The 20,166-nt window shown below is 31.2% G+C and overlaps 2 protein-coding genes across 4 annotated transcripts in view; one reads left to right on the top strand and one right to left on the bottom strand.

The window, feature by feature from the left end:
- The first annotated feature begins 61 nt into the window (after positions 1 to 61).
- EndoG (endonuclease G, mitochondrial) lies at positions 62 to 2,425 on the top strand. Its single transcript, XM_085482900.1, has 5 exons — positions 62 to 688; positions 972 to 1,165; positions 1,287 to 1,523; positions 1,671 to 1,851; positions 2,142 to 2,425. Exons 1-5 carry the CDS (start codon positions 422 to 424, stop codon positions 2,238 to 2,240), a joined length of 978 nt encoding a protein of 325 aa, XP_085339026.1. The 5' UTR covers positions 62 to 421; the 3' UTR covers positions 2,241 to 2,425.
- Positions 2,417 to 20,166, bottom strand: part of crb (cell polarity complex component crumbs) — a 36,187-nt gene continuing 18,437 nt past the window's right edge. For 2 of the 3 annotated variants that reach the window (XM_029299949.2, XM_029299950.2), the window contains exons 4-20: positions 19,573 to 19,753; positions 18,488 to 18,661; positions 17,156 to 17,483; positions 16,302 to 16,762; positions 15,797 to 16,038; positions 15,369 to 15,591; positions 13,758 to 14,221; positions 13,253 to 13,524; positions 12,395 to 12,797; positions 11,567 to 12,043; positions 10,686 to 11,429; positions 9,581 to 10,400; positions 8,957 to 9,329; positions 8,233 to 8,548; positions 7,272 to 7,595; positions 6,772 to 6,870; positions 2,417 to 5,786 (exon numbers count right to left, since the gene is read on the bottom strand). In XM_029299949.2, coding sequence (XP_029155782.2) covers positions 5,559 to 5,786; positions 6,772 to 6,870; positions 7,272 to 7,595; positions 8,233 to 8,548; positions 8,957 to 9,329; positions 9,581 to 10,400; positions 10,686 to 11,429; positions 11,567 to 12,043; positions 12,395 to 12,797; positions 13,253 to 13,524; positions 13,758 to 14,221; positions 15,369 to 15,591; positions 15,797 to 16,038; positions 16,302 to 16,762; positions 17,156 to 17,483; positions 18,488 to 18,661; positions 19,573 to 19,753 — 6,129 coding nt within the window. In that variant the 3' untranslated portion in view covers positions 2,417 to 5,558. The remainder of the gene's footprint in view (positions 5,787 to 6,771; positions 6,871 to 7,271; positions 7,596 to 8,232; positions 8,549 to 8,956; positions 9,330 to 9,580; positions 10,401 to 10,685; positions 11,430 to 11,566; positions 12,044 to 12,394; positions 12,798 to 13,252; positions 13,525 to 13,757; positions 14,222 to 15,368; positions 15,592 to 15,796; positions 16,039 to 16,301; positions 16,763 to 17,155; positions 17,484 to 18,487; positions 18,662 to 19,572; positions 19,754 to 20,166) is intronic. The other variant, XM_029299951.2, reaches the window with a different exon arrangement.

Below are 20,166 nucleotides of genomic sequence, written 5' to 3'. Positions count from 1 at the left end.
GATTTAAAATCTAAAGAGTGTGGGTTCTCTTCTTCCCTTATTTTGTTGCTTCACTCTTCTCAACTTCTCACAAATGGATATGTATATTTTATTTTATATATAAATATATAAATATCACAATTACATAAAAGATAATTTCGTAAATTTAAATTATATTAATTTTCATCTGTAATAACAATAAAGATAAATCTTTTTTGTCGAATTTATAGTAAAAATCCAACTCTCGACTTTTGTGCGCGTGATTCCACTCTAACCTTGTGCAACTTTAATCTCGCGCGAAGGATGCCTCTTGAATGCATTTTCTGGTCAAGAGTCAAAAATTCATTGCGGATGCAACTACAATAAAAAAAAAATATATATATATATATATATATAGATAGATATACATAATATAAGGCTAAGGAAGGTATAAAGGGAAAACATGAACGTTCTAAGGCAAGTAACGTTTAACCTGGCCGCCCTGAGCAGCGTAGGTCTAGGAGGCTGGTATCTGGGCAAGTTCTCCGAACAGAGGCGATATTCGAACGAGAAAGACAATGAAACGAGCATTTTATCGAAGATGACAATTCGAAATATGCCAGGATTGCCTTTGTTTGGCACTGTTTCGGCGGCTACTTCTTTGACATCCGCTGAAAGCAACCGCGAAATGGGTTCCAAAGTGTCTTCCACCGCTGCGAGAGTGTCGCAGGTACGTATACATACAGAGTCGAACAAATTTATTCAGTGACATCTAATTTACATAATTTAATCATAATTAAATGACAGGAAGGGGGGAAATATATATAAATATATTAAAAGGATAATGTAAAAATAGTTAAATAATTATACCGATACATAACAATTATACTTAAATATAATTTTGTCATAGTGGTATATATAATAATATAGCGATGTTTAGAGAAACATTAATGATTAAAACCTCATGATAAAAAAAAGTAATGGTAAAAATATTTCACTGAACATTGTGACAGATTATGAAATTTGGTTTTCCTGGATTGGATCATGTCAGATCGTATGAGGATTTTGTGTTGTCGTATGACAGGAAGAATAAAGTTGCTCACTGGGTATTTGAACACTTGGCTAAAGACAGACTACAGCTTAAAACTGAAGTGAATCGTTCAAAGTGCGAGTTCAAGTCTGATCAGAGTATACACCCTTTTTTCAGGTAAACGAGAGAAATAAAAGCACAATTACTTAAAATAATTTTTACATATTAATTGCACAAAAGAGAAAGTTCACTAATTTAATAAAGTAATTGAATCTTCCTTTTGATGAGATGTCAATAGATCAGAGAATATAGATTACAAGGGAAGTGGTTACGATCGTGGTCACTTGGCTGCAGCTGGAAATCATAGAATGGAGCAAAAACACATGGAAGAAACCTTCTTTCTTTCCAATATGGCACCGCAAGTTGGTGTGGGCTTCAATAGAGATTCTTGGAATAGATTGGAAAAACATGTTCGAAAATTGACAAACATCTATAAAGATGTTTATGTATGCACAGGGCCATTGTATCTTCCCAAGTGCGTCTGTTTTCTTGTAATTTCTAAAATTTTGCATTTATTTGTTATAGAACATATTATGATGTAACAAATATTTTTTTTACTATTTTAGCCTGTTTTCCTTAAAATATTAATTTTAAAAATATATTTTATTTTATTTTTTTATAGAAAAGAATCGGATGGAAAGAAATATGTACGTTACGAAGTGATAGGCGCAAATCATGTTGCAGTACCTACTCACTTCTACAAGGTAGTTGTTGGTGAAACGAACGATGGCAAACTGGATATGGAAGCCTTCGTGATGCCAAATGCTCCAATCGACGATAACACACCACTCACTAATTTCCAGGTATGTACATATATGTATTTAAATGTCCAAGTATGATAAACAATTAAATCGTTAATACAATCAATCGGAATGTTAAAATTAAATAAATAAGCTGTAGTATCTATTGCTGTGGTATCTCTATTAATATCTTGTGTATATTGTATCTTATTTATTTAATTCTTTTTATTATTCTATTTAATTTTAATATTCCGATAATTAAAATATATATCATATACTATATTATATGATATAAAATGTAAGAAATGAATTTATGAGAATATAATAAACAAGAACATAATCAATTTTAATAGGTGCCACCAGAGAGTATCGAACGCGCTGCCGGACTCTTATTCTTTGACAAAATATCGCGCAATAAACTAAGTAAAGTAAATGGCAAAAGCACAAGCTGACTTTTGAATTTTCTACAATCATAAAGATTCTTAATTTCTAATACATCGTCAAGTATAGGTCTAGTCAATTAAAAATTCCTATTGTACATATAAGTTTTAAAAGTTTTATCAATTATGACGTCTCTTACGATATATTATTTTAGTTATATTTTATCAAAGTAATAAATATGGAGCTGTTTATTAAATTATGTATGTATTTATTGATTTTGTACATTCAGTTATCCACTTGGAATAATTATATCTACTTATACAATATGCTCTATTGAAGTACCCTTATCGTTTCGACTTGTCATGATCACATTGATTAAGATGCTCGTGTTCGAATTTATATATTTATTCCCTTGTCTCTTTTGTCAGAAGAGTAAGCAAATCTGAATTATTTATACAAGATATGTTTATGAAAAACTCTTTACACAGAGAAATGGAAAAAAGATACTAATTTTCTTGAATTATACATATTTGGACAATTAAACTTTTTTTTTTAATTTTGGCATAACAAAGTAATAAACTTAAAAGATGGATTGATTTAATTAATTTTTATGGAATATATTTATATTTCTTCGTTTCTTTTTATTTCATGTTAAAAATTCAGTCTTGAATAAACGCTTTAAAAAAATGAATAAGATATGAATAAGACATGCTTATAAAAAAAGTCGTTTATATAATAAATTCTTACAACTTAAAATCATCTCGTCGCTCTACTTTGGTCGTGGTAATATAATTACGTACCGATTAATAAGTACTATTCGTTATCATTAAATAATACTAATAGCCATACAAAAATTCTAAGTATGATAAAATCCTTAAGAATCTTCTCGATTTATAAGCTAATCTATGTACAAAATTAACAGGCGCAACGATATGCGTGCGTTTGGAGTTCTTTTTTCTCTTATTCGCATCGAAATTGGGAAACGCTCGACAATGAAATTGTCATTTCTTCACAGTAAGTCTGAATACGTGTCGTTGCTTAATAATATTTAGGATATACCTAGTATATATAATTCACGCGTAAATAGGCAAATTCAAAGAAATTCCATTATACATGATTTATTGAAAAAAAAAAAGAATAAATTTAAAAACAAGAAAAGATTAAAATCGCATTTTATAAAATCAAATTAAAAAATAAAATTTAATAAAACAATACAAAATGAAGAATATTAGAAATAAACTAGAACGAAAAAAATTATATATATCATTTTTGGGAAACGATCTTATTAAAGCTAAATTAAAAAAAAATTATTACAAATTATTATAAATTTAATTAATATTGAACTCTATATGTAGAGGAAAACAAAATTTAATTAAAATTAAAAAATAGCATATATGTGTATAATGAATAATTAAAAGAATGAATAGTAGAGTAAAATGGATAACAAAGAAATATGAAATTTTAATACACAGAAATCCTTTAGGATTTTGAGAATTAAAAATTTGAATTCGCAAATTTCTACATTTCTTCTAATTCGCCTATTCTTTCGCAAATGTAAGAACATCTATACATATTATTCTCGGAGATCTTTCTTATGTTTTACTCGCACGCTTTTTTGGAATGTTGTCTAGTTTTCTCCTTTAATTTTTTATTTTTTTAACAATATTGCATACATCGCGGCTTATAAATATCTCTTTAAGAAAAATTAGGCACTAAAATGGACGGGTTTGTTTGCTTGGATTTGTCTCCTTCGAGTATTGCTTAACATCTTAAGGACACTTTTGAGAGCTTTAAGTACACTTCATTATAATCTACATAATCTAGTATTTTATGCGTATCATCTACAGAGTGTATCTCAGAAAAAGAGAAAGAAAGAGAGGGAGAGAAACACAATCACTCTCCTTACTATTTATAAAACTTTTTTTAGGCGAATACATCATTGAATTCTCTAATATTTTTTTTCTCTTCTATTTTACTTTTAATATTTATAAATTTACAATTTCTTGTATCGTTTAGATACTGAGCTTTTTAAGCTTATTTTCTAGGATTTTTGGATTCATAAATTTTCAAGTTTTCAAATAATTGCGTTATTATTGGTCCCTCGGATTTATTTAAAGAAATTCTCATTCAAGATTCTTACTTTAATAATGATCACTTCCGAAATAGAAATTATTTAAGAAATATGTTAATGCACGTTATATTTTTCCTTAGAGCATTCTTTACGCTATTTAATAATCTCGAAACAACACAATGTTTTCATTTCATTCCAACGTGACGCGGAGTTTTCGAAATCTATAGACAAAACTTGATCAAGAATTATATTTTCTAACGGCAAATATGCCATACGAAAAGTATGTTGCGCGCGAGAATGTTATTATTAAATGAATTATTGATAAATATGCATATATATATATATATATATATATGTATGTATGTATGTAACATTATATACCAATCATCTTAATATATTCGAGATATATTCTATTTGTGATTATTAACATAAATGCTTATAAAAAATGTTAGACATTTAAGTTGCTCTAAGATATACCATGACTTTTTTATTTATCTAATTTTGTATCTTTTTTGTCTAACTTTAATCTTTATTTCATTTAGAATGCTACCTCGCAATATCTCAAAATTAAAATGATTGGTAAAGGATAAGATTTTATATGCATATTTATTTTATTATTAATTTTGAAATCCTTCTTTTGCTCATACAGTTGTCATATAAGCAACCAATGAATTAAAAGGATTTCACGAAAATTATTTAACTAATCTCAAAAGTTCAAGATTTTATCTGTTATATAGTAACTTTTTTCTAATTTCATTTATATCTTTTTGTTTTATAATAAAATTAAACGAGGACTAGAAGACGCGATGAGTAACCGTTTCGATTTGGTCGTTCATCGAGTAATCTGTATTCTTTAAATTGAGAAACTTTGCAATCAAATAATTCGCGTTTTCGAAAGACTAGGCTATACAAACGTATTCCTCGATATATGGAAAGATTTGCTGCGATTGCAATTATATATTTTATAATTAATTAATTATAATTAAACAAACTTACAAATAAAACACTTAATCAATGATATTAATTGTTAGTTCATCATGTTAATAGATATACTATATATAAATTAATAATTAAAATATTATAATAATAAATTCAATTATTTTAATTTATATGTATATATCATAATACAAATTTAATTTTAGAAAAATCTTAAATCTCATAAACTTTATAATCAAAAAAGAATTTTATTGCAAAAGCAATATTTTATCCTTTTTTTGCTGTTATAAAATCTGCTCTTTGGAAAGAAAAAAAAACAGTTTCCACATATCGAGATTCGCCGTCCGCATTGCTTTAATTAAATTCAATTACGTGTCTTTAATTAAATTAATCTTTCTTCTGGTGGAGGTTTCATCACATTATCCATTTCCACTCGTGGATTGCTGAATTCTTGAGCACTGGGACTGTAGGTGCCACGTGTTGCACGCTTCTTTCTCGCCATCATGAAAAACGCAACAAGAGAGCCGATAGCGATGAGGAAAAGACAGCCCATGATCGGGCCCACAATTACCGCTATGTTAAAAGCTTGACTACCTAATAAAGTTTCTCGCTAAAAAATATTTAAAGAAATTTTTAATATAATTATAAATAAATTGTATATATATTATGTATACTCTCCGCAAAAAATGGGTCACCAAATTTTAGCAATTTGTGCTTACATTTTTTATCTTGTGGATTATTAAGAGGAATGTTCAAGTTTTAATTTAAGTTTTGGTTTCTCTCAATACATTTTTTTACTGAGTTATCGCAATTCAAAGATGTCAAAAAATTGTTAAAATTGTTGCTAAAATTGATGGCTTATTTTTTGCGGGTGAATGTGTGTGTGTGTGTGTGTGTGTAAATTATTTACATTGTAATTATTTCAATCTATAAACAAGGAAATGTTTTTTATAAAATAATAGATAATAAAATACATAATGTAAAATATGTTTTAGTTTGTACAAACAGCTTTTTTATAAAAAAAATTTTACCTTCGCATAAAACGCCGATTTTTTGCAGAAATCGAGAAGAAGAAACTTAGACTTTTTTTTTTGTAAAAAGATTAAATTTACAAATAATCTGCGACATGCACATTCATATGCACACATATATTTATAGCAAAAAAAATAGAAAATAATATTTATAATTATTTATAATATAACGATTTGATTTTTTTACAAATAATGGGATAATATTCTAATATAAAAATAATAAAATAGTAAATAATGTTCATAAATTCTAATGTTCATAAAAAAAATTTATATTATAAAAAAGTATAAAAACTTGTATTAATTATTAAATAATACTAATGATATAAATATGTTCGTTCATACATATCGTAAAAATTCGAGAAATAAATACTTGCTTCTTGTTCGAATAACTATTATATAAATGTAATGTAGAATAATGATGACATACATTTCGTGTATTCTTACTGTGTTTATCACGTTACTGACAATAAGAGATAAACTAATTTTTATCTCTTTGTATCATGTATGCGTATATATAATTTTGTATTGTGTACATAATCTAATTTTCTCTCAATTTTATCTTACCTCCAATGTACAATTTTGTCCCATGTATTCAAGAGTGCATTGACATGTATATCCACCATTTTCAGCACATTTACATGTTCCACCGTTCTGACAATAATCCTAAATACAAAACAAGGATAATTAATAAGCTTATGTATACATTACATATATAAGCAAGTAAAAACAAAATTAATGAATATAAATGTTATATTATTTCACTTTCTTATTTTTAAATTTTTATTATAGTTTTATATATAGATATTATTTTATTATTATAATTTTGAATTTTCTCGAATGAGAATCGTAATTTAATAAATCATTATCAATTCCATATTTTTTTCAATTTTCTAAAAGCTTATCTATGAATTTCTTAAAAACAAAGTTTTTGTTTTTTATTCATTAAATTTCCCCAGCAATATATTTTTTTTCTAAATATCTATTATTTATTATTTCTACCATTATGTTTTCTTTCAATTATTATTTTTTTATTTTATTTTATAACAGCATGTTGAGAAGCTTACCTCCTGACAGGGATCCATCATGCCACAATTGTGCCCGCAATAGCCGGGATCGCAAATACACTGATAGGTACCAGGCAGATTCTCACATTTACCGTGTCCACAATCAAATTTGACACTTGGATTTTGACATTCGTCCACGTCAATGGAGCAATCGGAACCGGTGTAACCGGTGCCCTGGCAGTCGCATGTAAAGCTGTTCACTCCGTCGTAACACTTGCCATCGTTCTTGCAAGGTACATTACCCTCAAAATCCGGCGCGCAATCGTCGATGTTGGTCTCGCAGTATATGCCCGAATAACCGAGAGTGCAGATGCATCTTGGCGTCTGTTTTATAACAGTATTAATTACACAATAATTAGAAAACATGAAATTTTAAGAATTTAAACCTGTAAAAATTATATAAAATTTGAAATAAAAATTTAAATTTAAGAAATTAAAGAATTGGGAAAAAATCTTAGAATTTTCAATAGGAATTAAATAAATAGAATTTAAAAAATTTAAGAATTTCATATTTTAGAATTTAAAACTCTTTACAATTTAAAACTCTTTAGAATTCGAAAAAAAACACTTCAAGAAACAATTATATGATTTATACCTATATAGTTCTAGAGGAAATATTGTAAATTTCTTTAGAAGCTCTAGTTTTAATAAATAATTTTAAGAAATTAAAGTGTATTAATAATTAAATTTTTACAAAAAAAACTATATAAGAATTTAAAGTCTCAAATTTTCAAACTTTCAAATTTTTTTTCAAATAAATTTAGAATCCAAAAAAATTTGAAAAAAAATGTTTGAACTTCAGAAATTCAATCCTAATTTCTACTTCTATATAATTACATAATTGCAAAACTTTTTCTAAATCAAAAAAATTAAATTGTATAATAATTTGTGCGTGCGTGCGCGCACACGCAAGAATTTTTAATCACGGATTCTAGAGTACTACTGAAATGCAAAAGATTACCTGATATAAAAATTCACATCTGCCGCCGTTCTGGCATTTTTTATTAATGCAGTAGGGCGTGTCGCAGGTAGGGAGTTCGTAACCGGGCATGCAATTACAGGTAAAGTTAGTGTTCGTCTTCGTATTTGGTATGTCCACACAAGTACCGCCGTTCTTGCATGGTTCGGTCTCACAAGTAATTAGCCGTAAGCTCTCGCATAAGACGCCGGTGAATTGATCCGGGCATTCGCATCTAAAGTGACCTGGCAGATTCACGCAGACACCGTCATGCTTACACGGACTCAACGTCACGCACTCGTTGATGTCGCTGTCGCATCTGTGGCCAAAAAGAAGTCGATGAAAGACAGTGCTCTTTATGATTGTTGAAGAACAGTTTTACTCTATTTGTAGGATTTATCTGACATTGTGATCATATGATATGAGGTTAATATGTGATATCAAAGTGATATGATAAGTGAAGATTGATAAGAATGTTTTAAAGATTGTAGTTGTTGTAGAAGATATTTGATTTGTCTAATATGACGTATGCGTGTTTCTTTATATTTTTAAAAAATTTAAAGTTTTTAAAGAGATTATAGGAGGTCTCATATACAAAAAAATCTTTAATTATAGAAAGTAAAATTATTTTAATATCTTTAAATTTTAATATAATGAAACTAATGTTGCCGAGAAGGAGATTTCCTTTATGCATGAGAGCTAATAATTAAAAAAAAAAAATACTAACAGCCATCCCTGCCAGCCAGTTTCGCATACGCAGGTGTAATTTGCGATACCATCGATGCAAGTCGCGTTGTTCTGACATTTATTGCCAACACACTCGTCGATATTGAAGGAACAATCATCTTCGGCATAACCAGCCGGACACTCGCACACATAACTGTTAGCCTTATCGAGGCAATAGCCATCGTTCTTACAATCCGTGTCGAAACATAGCTGGCAGCCGACACTATCACGATGAGTGGCATTGCCATTATCCTGCAATGCTAAAAATTCTAGCGGCGTAAAGTTTGCATTCTGATATACCTCTTCGTACGTAAAATAATGTAGTAATATGCTGCCGATACGCACTTCGCCCAAGCAGCCCTTAAACGGTTCTCCTGTTTGACAGAGAAGAAAAAATAAACATGATTTTAAGAAAAAGTAAACTAAAAATATATTGGTAGTTTCATAGTAAGAATTATAAACAAATTAAACAAATTGAAAATTAATAATAAAGTACAAACGATTAAAAATTAAAAAGATCTCAAATTTTGAGAATGAGAGGATTCTAGTACACGCTTCGCTATGCATTTTAAAAATTTTAACATAAGTTCAAAAAATTTAAAGACTATTAACAGACCGCACTCACCGGACATCATATCATGCGCCGGCATAGCTGTTGTCAGCTTATGTTCATTGTAATCTACATTATTGCCCTCGATTCCATTTTTTCTTTCATGTTTGGATCCAACAGTAACATAAGTATGTACATTGGACAAGCCACTAGAAAGTCCACCCAGAGTGACCGTTCCTGCCACTAGGAGATCGTACCACAGTTGGAAACTAAAGTTAGGACTTATGTGAGGTTGTTCTTCGGTAGGATTGACGTAACCACATTCTACAGAATTATTGTTCAATTTAATAAGAAGCGAGGTCCAATTTCCATCAGGTTGGCTTTTGCCAAAGGAAACAGTGTTCTGATTTTGCTTATCAAGTCGCCAAGATACGGACACAATATCCTTGAAAACGGATACAGTGAAGTGTTGGTCGCCCACGCGAGGTGCCATATGGAACATCGTGCCGCCAGTGTTGGATCGATAAGTGATCTCAATGGTATCAAGAACAAGGTCATCGGTAACCATAACATCGGCGCGTCCATATACATACATGAAGGCAGTGGAGATTCCATCAAAAGTTGCGTTGGCGATACACTCGTAACCGTCGTCAAGATTCTGGCAGCGTGAACCTGCAGGACAGTCCTGCAGTTGACAAAACTCCATCTCTTGGCAAGTCTTGCCAGTATAGCCGCGCGGACACTGGCACCAAAAATCGTTCCATGTTACGTGACACGAGCCATTGTGGTTGCACGGGTTGCTTATGCATACGTTGTCCGATACCACACCCTCGAGGACTTTCTCATGGTCGAAAGAAACATTGCCGAATTGAACGAGTGTGGGAATGTCATGTGCCTAGAAAAGAAAAGAAGCTGTAAAAATCCTAAAGGTGGAAATACAACGATAATAAAAGATGTTGAAGAATGATGAAAATAATGATTAAAATAATGCAAGATTTAAGATTTTAAAAAATATTTATTTGTGTATTTAATAGAAAAAGCTGTATGTAGATAAAATATATCGTAGAAATGAGAGCGCTTGACGAAAAGATTTTCAAGATCATTGAAGCATAATGGAAAAGATGAAACGACATATGAATGCGATAGTGTAGTAAAAATGAAGAAGAAAATTTTCAATTACCTTTAACGGAAAGAATTCCACGACCATCGTTTTTGTTCCATTCGATACTTGCACGTCTTGGATGACTCCCTTGAAATTAAGCTGCTGCATTTCCATTGGCTTGTTATCGATTTGGCGAATATATCGTGACGTCTGTGGTAGTCCTCCCAAGTAGAGAACGGTCACATTCAGATCTCCTGTAGCGCTGATGGTTTTGCGGAAGTATTCAGTGCCGTTGATCTTTACCTGAACGAGGGTAACGTTCCTCGCTACTTGGATCAGATGATTGTTTCCGTCGTTGAGTTTCACGCCACCGACAGTGTAAGCCTCCGTGCCATTGAATTGAATCCTCACGCGCAATTCTCCGCCCTCCAGCTGCGCCGCTATGTAAGTTTTCTCTTGTGACTTTTGATCATCCTGAGAATCCGGCTCTGTACCTAGGTAGAAGATATCACCACGACTCTCTCTTGTGCGAATGAACATCGAAATATCGACGACCGAGCTGACGGTTCGTCTAGCCGCATCGCTGACTTTTACGGACACATAACCGTCGGTGATATTCTCGTAACCAAACGTAGCAGCCGTCATATTGTACTGGCAGGTGTGACCGAGGTAAGGACGCTCGCACTTGCAATAAAAATCGCGCCAACGATCGGTGCAATGGCCGCCATTCTTGCAAGGATTCGGCGAACACTGAGCTTCACGAGGACAGCCTGGTTCCACGTCCTCCATGTACACAGTTTTCGATGTTGTACCAGAGTAGACCTAAGATATAAATTTAAAGATGTAAAACATTGTTGTACAAATTTTGAAGATGGCTTAATTTAGTTTGATAGTTTAACCTATTGAGAAATTATTTTGATAATTGTAAATTGAAAAAAATAAGTAATCAAAATATATACCCATTCGCCATTAATGACGACATCTTCCATGCAGCCAACGAAGAAAGTGAATGAAGGTAAACGAGACAATCTTCTTAGAAAGCTAAGAGAGCTGATGTGGCTACCGCCTACGAAAGTGGTAGGAAAAGACGTATGATTTGATGAGTTAGAACCCTCGTTAGGACTGATGGGATAGATAGTTTGCTCCTCGTTGGCCGAAAGAACGAGATGAGTCGCATTGATCGCGACGAAGGCTTTTTGCCAATTGGAATCATTGAGTCCACTACCTACGAAAACTCCGTCCCATTTGTTCAATATGCTGGAGTGTATGTTGAGCTTGCCATTTACTAACTGAAGGATATAAATGGTCACCCCTCTGCCGATCGCCAGAAGACCGTTCGGCAGAGTAGTTCTAAAGCGAAATTGGATATCGTAGCCTTCATCGCGTGTGGTATTCACCAGGACATATGAGCTGCCACTCAGAGACATCGTCGTCACCTGTAAATTTTAAGATATTATTTTTAATAAAAATATCAGCATATTTATGTGTATCTTTCTTGACAATTAATCGGAAATATTTTGGAAAGAATTCAACGCGATTGCGATAAAGCATATCTAATTAAGTATATAAATATATATAATTATGATTATTTATTATATATTTTATTGATTGAGTTATTTTGATTTTCACTAAAACAATTATTGTTATATTTTTTATAATTTACGTTAACAACAATTTTTATACATTTTATATTTTATTATACTTTTTGTCATAAAGTCTTTTATTATTACAAGTCTGTTATTATTACAATTAATAAAGGAAAAAGAAAAAATTACATAAACACTTACATAATTGCAGACTTCGCCATGATAACCATTGGGACAGGTACAATTGAATTTGTGAATGGTTTCGTCGACGAGGTAAGGCCAGCAAGTGCCACCGTTTTGGCAAGCATTGCCTTGACAGCCAATCAGCTTTACCGAGCAGTTTTTACCACCGTATTCCGAATCGCAAGTGCAAAAATAGTCAGCTCTGCCATCGATGCATATTCCATGTTCGCAGGGATTGTACTTTTTGCATTCATCGATTTCGTGCTGACAATGATCTCCCTCGAAGCCTTCGTCGCATTCGCACGTATAACCACCGATACGATCCATGCAGGTGCCCGGGCCACAGGGATTACTATCGCACTCATTGATATTTATCTCACAATTTTTACCGGTGACACCTTGCACGCAAAGACACTCATACCTATCGAGATTTTATTAACTCTTAGTCCTAGTTTTGACAAAAGGAATGGAATATAAAAGAATACAAAGATATTTAAAGTCGCGAATTTTAATAATTCATAATCTTGTAAATTTTAGTATTATGTTTGTTATGAGTATCTTAAATATTTTTAATTTGGAGGTAAAATAAAAAGTCATCTCTGTTCAAAATTAATGAAATTAATAAAATTACAGAATTATTACTAGAAAATAATTTCACATATTTCATTGTTGTAAAATTAAAATTAGAATCTTGTGCAAAGTTAAAATAATAAAAATGTCAATATCTTATATATAATACACATAAATATGTATATTCACTGAATGTTAATTCACAGATATTTACACACAAACGGTTTTATATTTATTATATTATAATAAAAATTTAACGTTTTTGCAAAAAGAATCAAAGATTAAAAGATTTATTTAAAAACTCACCCGCTGGCATTGCTATAACTAAACTCCTGATTGAAAATTGCAGGTAAGTTGAGGAGTTCGTTCTTGTAGAGTTCCCTATTTGACCGTTCAAGACAAGTGCCATTGTACTGACAAGGCGAGCTCTCGCATTCATTTACGTCCACTTCGCAGTTTCTACCAGTGTAACCAGCGTAGCATTGGCATTTGTAATTCTTAATGTCATCCACACAGTTACCGCCGTTTACGCACGGCTGCGAGAGGCATTCGTTGATATTCTCCTCGCAATGTGGACCCTTAAAAATTTATAAAAGAATTTTAAACATTACAAAATTATAAAAATTTATAAATAATTTAATGCTTTGCACAGACTAGATACCTATTGATGCGACTAAAAAAACATTGTATTTTAAAGTGACTAAGAATAATATTATCTTTTACAATATTCTATAAACAGGTGATATTTTGTACAGATGAATAACAAAATAAATCTTTTTTCATTGTTATAATAGAATATAATAAATCCTACCTCGAAGCCGGTATCACTGCAATCGCAAGTATAACTGTTTATGCCATCGATGCATTTTCCCAAATTCAAGCAGGGCGACGATTTACACTCATCGATGTCAATTTCACAATTGGCACCCAGAAAACCTGCCGGGCATACGCACTTGTATGACGCTATGCTATTTATGCATCGTGCTCCGTTTAAACACGGGTTGCTATCACACTCGTTTACATCTACTTCGCAGGTTTTGCCGGTGTAACCGGGTTGACACAAACACTGAAACGTATTGATGCCGTCGAGGCACGTGGCATTATTTTTGCACGGGCCACATAGGCACTCATCGATGTTAATGTCACAGTGATCGCCGGAGAAACCCGGCCGACAGAAACAATTGTAACTACCCTCATTATTAAGGCAGATGCCATTGTTGCATAAAGAATTGCCATGTAAGTCGCATTCGTCCACATCAAGATCACAGTATTTGCCTGAAAATGAAGTTTAATGTTTATCATTTGGTTTTTGTCACAGAAGAATGTATATTTTTATAACATATATTTTTTATCTTTCTATTCAGTAATAATAAAAAAAAGACTTATTTTTCAATAAACAAAAGTATTTCTCGAGTTATTTAAAAAAATATATAAAAAAATAAAATAATAAATTAATATAAAAATATTATAACATAACATATATTAAATGTAATTAAGAAAGTATCTGGGATTGTTATACTTAATTTTAAAAATTAAGTATAACAATCCCAGATAGACATATTTCAGTAGATTGCCTGTGTAATGACAACATTAAAATTGAAAATGCTTGCATAACATTAAAAGATGCGTCCTCATATGACATGAGTATTATCAGCAAGTGAAAGGATCCTCTAATGCTGTGAAAATTGCGAAAATATGCTGCTTATTTTGTCAGAAATAAAACTCACAACTACATTATAATAGAATAATGTTAAATTAACATTTTGTCAAATAGCTTGTTGCAATTATTGTTTCTACAAAAGATTACAATTATAACCTAATTTAATATTATAATTTTTTAACATTTTTTATAATAATTGCAGTTGTGCATTTGTAACAAAGTGAAACAATAAAATATACAAAATATATATGTTAACACTTATAGAAATTTAATTATTACTAGTAAGTCCAAATAATCACTTATTTCGAGTACTTAAATTACTGATATACAGTAATTTAAGTACTCGAAATAAGTGATTATTTGGACTTACTAGTGATAAATTTCTATAAGGGAATATGACATAATGCACAATTAAAATTTATTAAAATGATTCGTAAATATATGCTGTTCTAACTACATTACAGAGTATACATAAAATGTTTGCATACCTGTCTATTTGAGATATTATTCAGAATAATTTAAGTTATTATTTTTAATAAAACTCATAGAAATAATAAGTTAAAAAGAAAATACAAATTAAATTGTGTTTTGTAGAATTAATAATAATAAATAATCGAAGAGGTTAACGAATTAAAAAAATTAATGATTAAAAATAACATAATACATGTACGTAATCTAACTATAATATTTTTTCAAATTCCGAAATATTTTTGATCGGTCTTGCAATGGTGTAAACAATTGCTTGGATTTGATAGATGTTACCTTGAAAACCGCTTGTACACTTGCATTCAAAGCCACGTTCGCCGAAGTCGATGCACGTGCCGTTGTTACATGGTTTCGTGGCACAGTGGTCTACAATTAGTGTACAATTGGGATCTCTGTACCCTTCGCGACATTTACATTCGTAAGCTGCAACACCGTCGACACAAACCTTATCATCAGGACACACTACACCTATACAATCGTCGACGTTCACGTCGCATACCTTGAATCATTATCACATTATAAATGTGTTATTATGTATATATACATCCTATATATTATACATATATGTGTTCAGACGGTATTTTCTTATATTTTTTATGTTTATTATGTATGTATTATTATTTATATACGTGTATATTTTACTTATATATTTTATAATTATATTTTTTTTATACTTATAAAAATATCATCATGCTTTACGATACCTTGCCTTCGAAGCCATGTGGACATTCGCAAACGAAATCTCTCTTCGATCTCGATATCAGTGTACAAGTACCATTGTTTTGGCAAGGATTTACAGCGCATGCATCATATTCCCGTTCGCAATTATCACCTATAAAATCTCTAGTACAATTACAGATATATCCATTGACGCGATCGATGCAAATACCGCCGTTTTGACACGGCTGTGACAGGCACTCATCTACATTCAACTGGCAGTTTTTTCCTGCGAAAACATTGCTTTAATTATATCAACTCCAATATTTTATTATATTGATATTTCACTTTTGTTTTTTTTCTCTGAATTTTTAGTTATAATATTAAATTTCTAAAAGAAGAGTTTTCTCTTCAAGATCTACCGAGTGTTTGCTTTTCATTTAGCTAAAAATTTTAGTATTAAGATGAAAGCTAATACTTCACAAAATTAAAGGAGCAAACAAATATGGTTAATAAGATGAGAATGAATAACTTTATCTTTGATATTCTTACCTCTCCATTCAGGTAAACAAGTACAGTCAAAATCATCCCTGGTACTGGTGCAAGTACCACCATTGGCGCAGGGATTGCTGGCACAATAATTGACGGTACAATTGGGCGGATTACCCATAAAGCCAGGATTGCAGACGCATTGGGGTCCATGGGTGTCTTCCACGCAGATACTGTTGGGTGGACAGGCCGCATTCTCGCAAAGACCTTTCAGTTCGCAATGGCGGCCTGTGAATCCTGGGAGACATTCACAGTGATAAGTGCCAACGTCATCGATGCACTTGCCACCGTTGGCGCAAGGTCCGGATAAGCATTCGTTTAAATTGAGTTCACAATTTTGACCTTCGAAACCTCTCGGGCAACTGCAAATGTAGGTGCCATATAAGTCGAAGCATTTGCCATTGTTCAGGCATGGATTTGCTTGACATTCGTCGATGTCCTCTTCGCAATTGATACCCTCGTAGCTGAGGAGCGAGAAATAAAAATTGCATGTGTGTAATGTAGAAAATCGAAGATGGAGAATATATAAAACCAATCTATATGTATAGCGCTTCGTTTCTGCAATTTAAAAACTTTGGAATATTTTGAAATCTGTAGATATCGATAGATCTATATATCAAAGTTTAAAAAAAATAGACATTTAATTAAAAATTTTAGAATATATAAATATCTATTGTATTATGTTTCACGATTTCAATATTACATATTTGAAAAAATGATAAAATACGCAAACAGAATGTGTAAAATAAAATATAAATCGAACAACGATCCGATCATTCGAATTGTACAATAGATCGCAATTAAATTCATTGCCATTATTAAATATAAAATAATTTCTCAATTTGAAAGAGACTCACCCAGTCCTGTCGCATTTACAGGTATAATTATTGATCCCATCAATGCAGATACCACCGTTCTTGCATGGATTCGAGGCACATTCGTTAATATTAATTTCGCAATTTTTTCCAATCCAACCAACTTGACATTCACATTTATACTCGCTATCTGTCAGCGATATACAAACGCCATCGTTTCTACATGGATTCTGCTCACATAGTCGCACTCCTAGCTGAGATTCACAGAGGTTACCAGTAAATCCGGGTTTACAATTGCAGACAAAATCACCATCCTCGTTTTCGCTGCAAATGCCGCCATTGTGGCAGGGTTTGCTCTCGCAAGGTGGACCTATGAAAGACACGCGAAAAGATTCATTAATTTGATCAATGATAATTTTGAAAAAGTCTATGAAAGAAGATACGAAATAACACTGATTTTAATTGATGCTAATATTAATTAATTGTACGCGGAAAAAAGTGAGATTGTACATTTTTAATTATTCATGGTTAATAAAATAATTATATAAATATAGATAAAAAAATTTACTTGTTAGAAACGTTAAGCGTATTTTATATTCCGTTTAGAACAAGAATACAGACTGCGGTATTTCTTTATGCACGCAGTAACACTGATGTGTTCAATTGTGCAACTTCTTATGAAGTAATTAGCTGAACTTTGATTTAAGGCGATTTTCTTGAGAAGCAACATTGATAAAAGCAGGGAAGAGACAATACAATAATATTTAAAATCACTGAGCATGACTTTGAAGCAGATGTCTTCTACGCCTGAGAGTGTTTCTATGATTTTTATATACAAGAATTGTTTCAAAACAAAATAGATCTACAGCTACACAAACGCAAATCAGCAAAGAACGATGCAAATTTCATACCCATTCTATCACACGGTAGTGTATCTCCTCTTAAAACTTTAATCTCTTATAAAAATGTAAGTACTATGTATTTTAAAATTGTATGTGTATATGTGTAAATGTGATAATTAACTATTAATAAATAATTTGAGACTTAATTATGTTACACATACGTATATGTAAACATACGCGTTTTACTATACTATATTTAAAATCGCTATTAAAATTTGCTATTTAATCTTTTTTAGTTAGATGTTTCTTTAATCTAGATTTAATTTTCACTTTTTATAATTCATATAGAGTTCACAAGAAAAGTTCGTGTAATAACTCTACAGCAGGATGATATATTTTCTCATCGTGCGATCATGTAATTACAACGTTGTGACATAATATTTCCGTTTAACGCGCGCGTTGGGTATGAATCCGCTCGTCCCACATAAATGCCGCATAAACCCCACGTAATCGAGATATCGACGAGGTCTACCATTGTCGATCTGGCAGTTGTTGCCGGAGTACCGGGCGTAACAGTGGCATTCGTAACGATCCTGCCGCGACACGCATTTACCATGCATCATGCATGGTTCGTGGTGACAGAAATCCATGGTGGAGGTTGTAACGGAAGTTGCTCCCGTACCACTCGCGGGACTGCTCGTTCCACCTGAAAGTTTCTTGTTTTTCACACAACTCGCATGCAATATCTCTCTCTCCTTCTCTTTCTCTCTTGATGCGCATCTACATATAGCTATACATATTCTACGAACTTTGAAAACAGCAAACATATGTGTGCTTTACTCGGAAAAAAGAAATGTGCCACTACTTTGAACTCGCAATCCAATCTTAAAAAAAAAAAATTATGGTAAAAGATTTTAAGAAACTATCTTAAATAGACTGTCTCTGAAATGATAAAAAAATCTTTCTCCATCCTAATTCTGAAATAAATTTTTTATAACTGATTGTAAAATCCAACACAAACAATTCTATAAATATGTGATTAATATATGTTTATAATTAAAATACCAAAACGACGATATGTACTATATGTACATTAAATGGAAAAAGAAGAAATAATTAATATAATATAATAAAATAAAGTTAAATAAATGTAAATATTCAAATTTTCTAGTAAAATGTACAATAGAATTTTATATATGTAATACAATTAAATCTTATAGTTTATAGTCACTGTTAAATTTTTCTTTAAAAATTCTCCTCATTTATAAATATTTGTTATTTCTCTAGCTCTTGATTTTATTCCAAGATTAATTGATGTCTTATGGTTATCAATTCGTTACTTGCTGCAACTTATTTAAGAAACTAACAATAAAAATGTTCAATTTTCGTCGAGCGCGATATCAATCTACTTTATTACAACATGTTATAGCTTGATAGCTCCAACTAATTTTCCGATCTAAGGCTGTTCTACTTATTCGTGTGATGACTACGTTTATCGATCTATCTTATTACTGAGCGTGCTTATTCAACGTTTTTTCAGTGCAGAAGAATAATCTACCATGAATAACTTGAATAACTTGATTGAGACAAATTTATAGACAAATCATGTATCCTTACATCCTTTGATAGTCAATGGGCAAGGTCCAAAAACTGCTCCGTTATTGATGCTGTCGTTGAATAGGATTCCAGGTCCATGCAGAATGCATCCTTTAAACTCTTCGCCAATTATGAGTGAACTGTTTACGTCGTAATCGGGAAGCGTCAGAATGGCAGAATTATAAGTCGCGTTTGCAATCACCTAAAGAAAACAACTCCTATATATCTATCTTGCTTAAAAATTAAAATTGACTTTTTTATCATATTTTTTCGCATATTTTTCAATCAATAATAATTAAACAGCTATAAAATATGTATATAAACTAATCTTAACAACATTACACACACAGTTTGAAGAAAAAATGTTTAAATGTCGCAAATTTGAAGTTAACAAAATTAAATGTATTTACTTATAATTTTACTTTTTTAAATGTATTTAATTATTATTTTTATCTCATGTACAAAATCTAATGCAATATTATAATGCGTTATTGAATTAACAAGTTATTTAATATTACGTTTATATTCAATTAAAAATGGAACATTCGAAATATAAAATTATTTTATAATATTTTCTTATTATATGCAATTTTTATATTATTTTAAGTAATGTGT

The sequence above is a fragment of the Nylanderia fulva genome, unplaced genomic scaffold, assembly GCF_048542155.1.
Source record: "Nylanderia fulva isolate GAGA-0341 unplaced genomic scaffold, ASM4854215v1 Scaffold22, whole genome shotgun sequence".
Taxonomy (NCBI): Eukaryota; Metazoa; Arthropoda; class Insecta; order Hymenoptera; family Formicidae; genus Nylanderia; species Nylanderia fulva.
Note: the sequence above shows the minus strand (reverse complement) of the source record. Positions and strands in the feature narration are given on the sequence as shown.

What these genes read in the sequence shown, in the direction of transcription:
- EndoG (XM_085482900.1), top strand. Translation starts at nt 422, where the DNA reads ATGAACGTTCTAAGGCAAGTAACGTTTAACCTGGCCGCCCTGAGCAGC. An exon ending in GGGCCATTGTATCTTCCCAA is followed by an intron (nt 1,524 to 1,670) that starts GTGCGTCTGTTT and finishes ATTTTTTTATAG; the next exon opens with AAAAGAATCGGATGGAAAGA. An exon ending in CACCACTCACTAATTTCCAG is followed by an intron (nt 1,852 to 2,141) that starts GTATGTACATAT and finishes CAATTTTAATAG; the next exon opens with GTGCCACCAGAGAGTATCGA.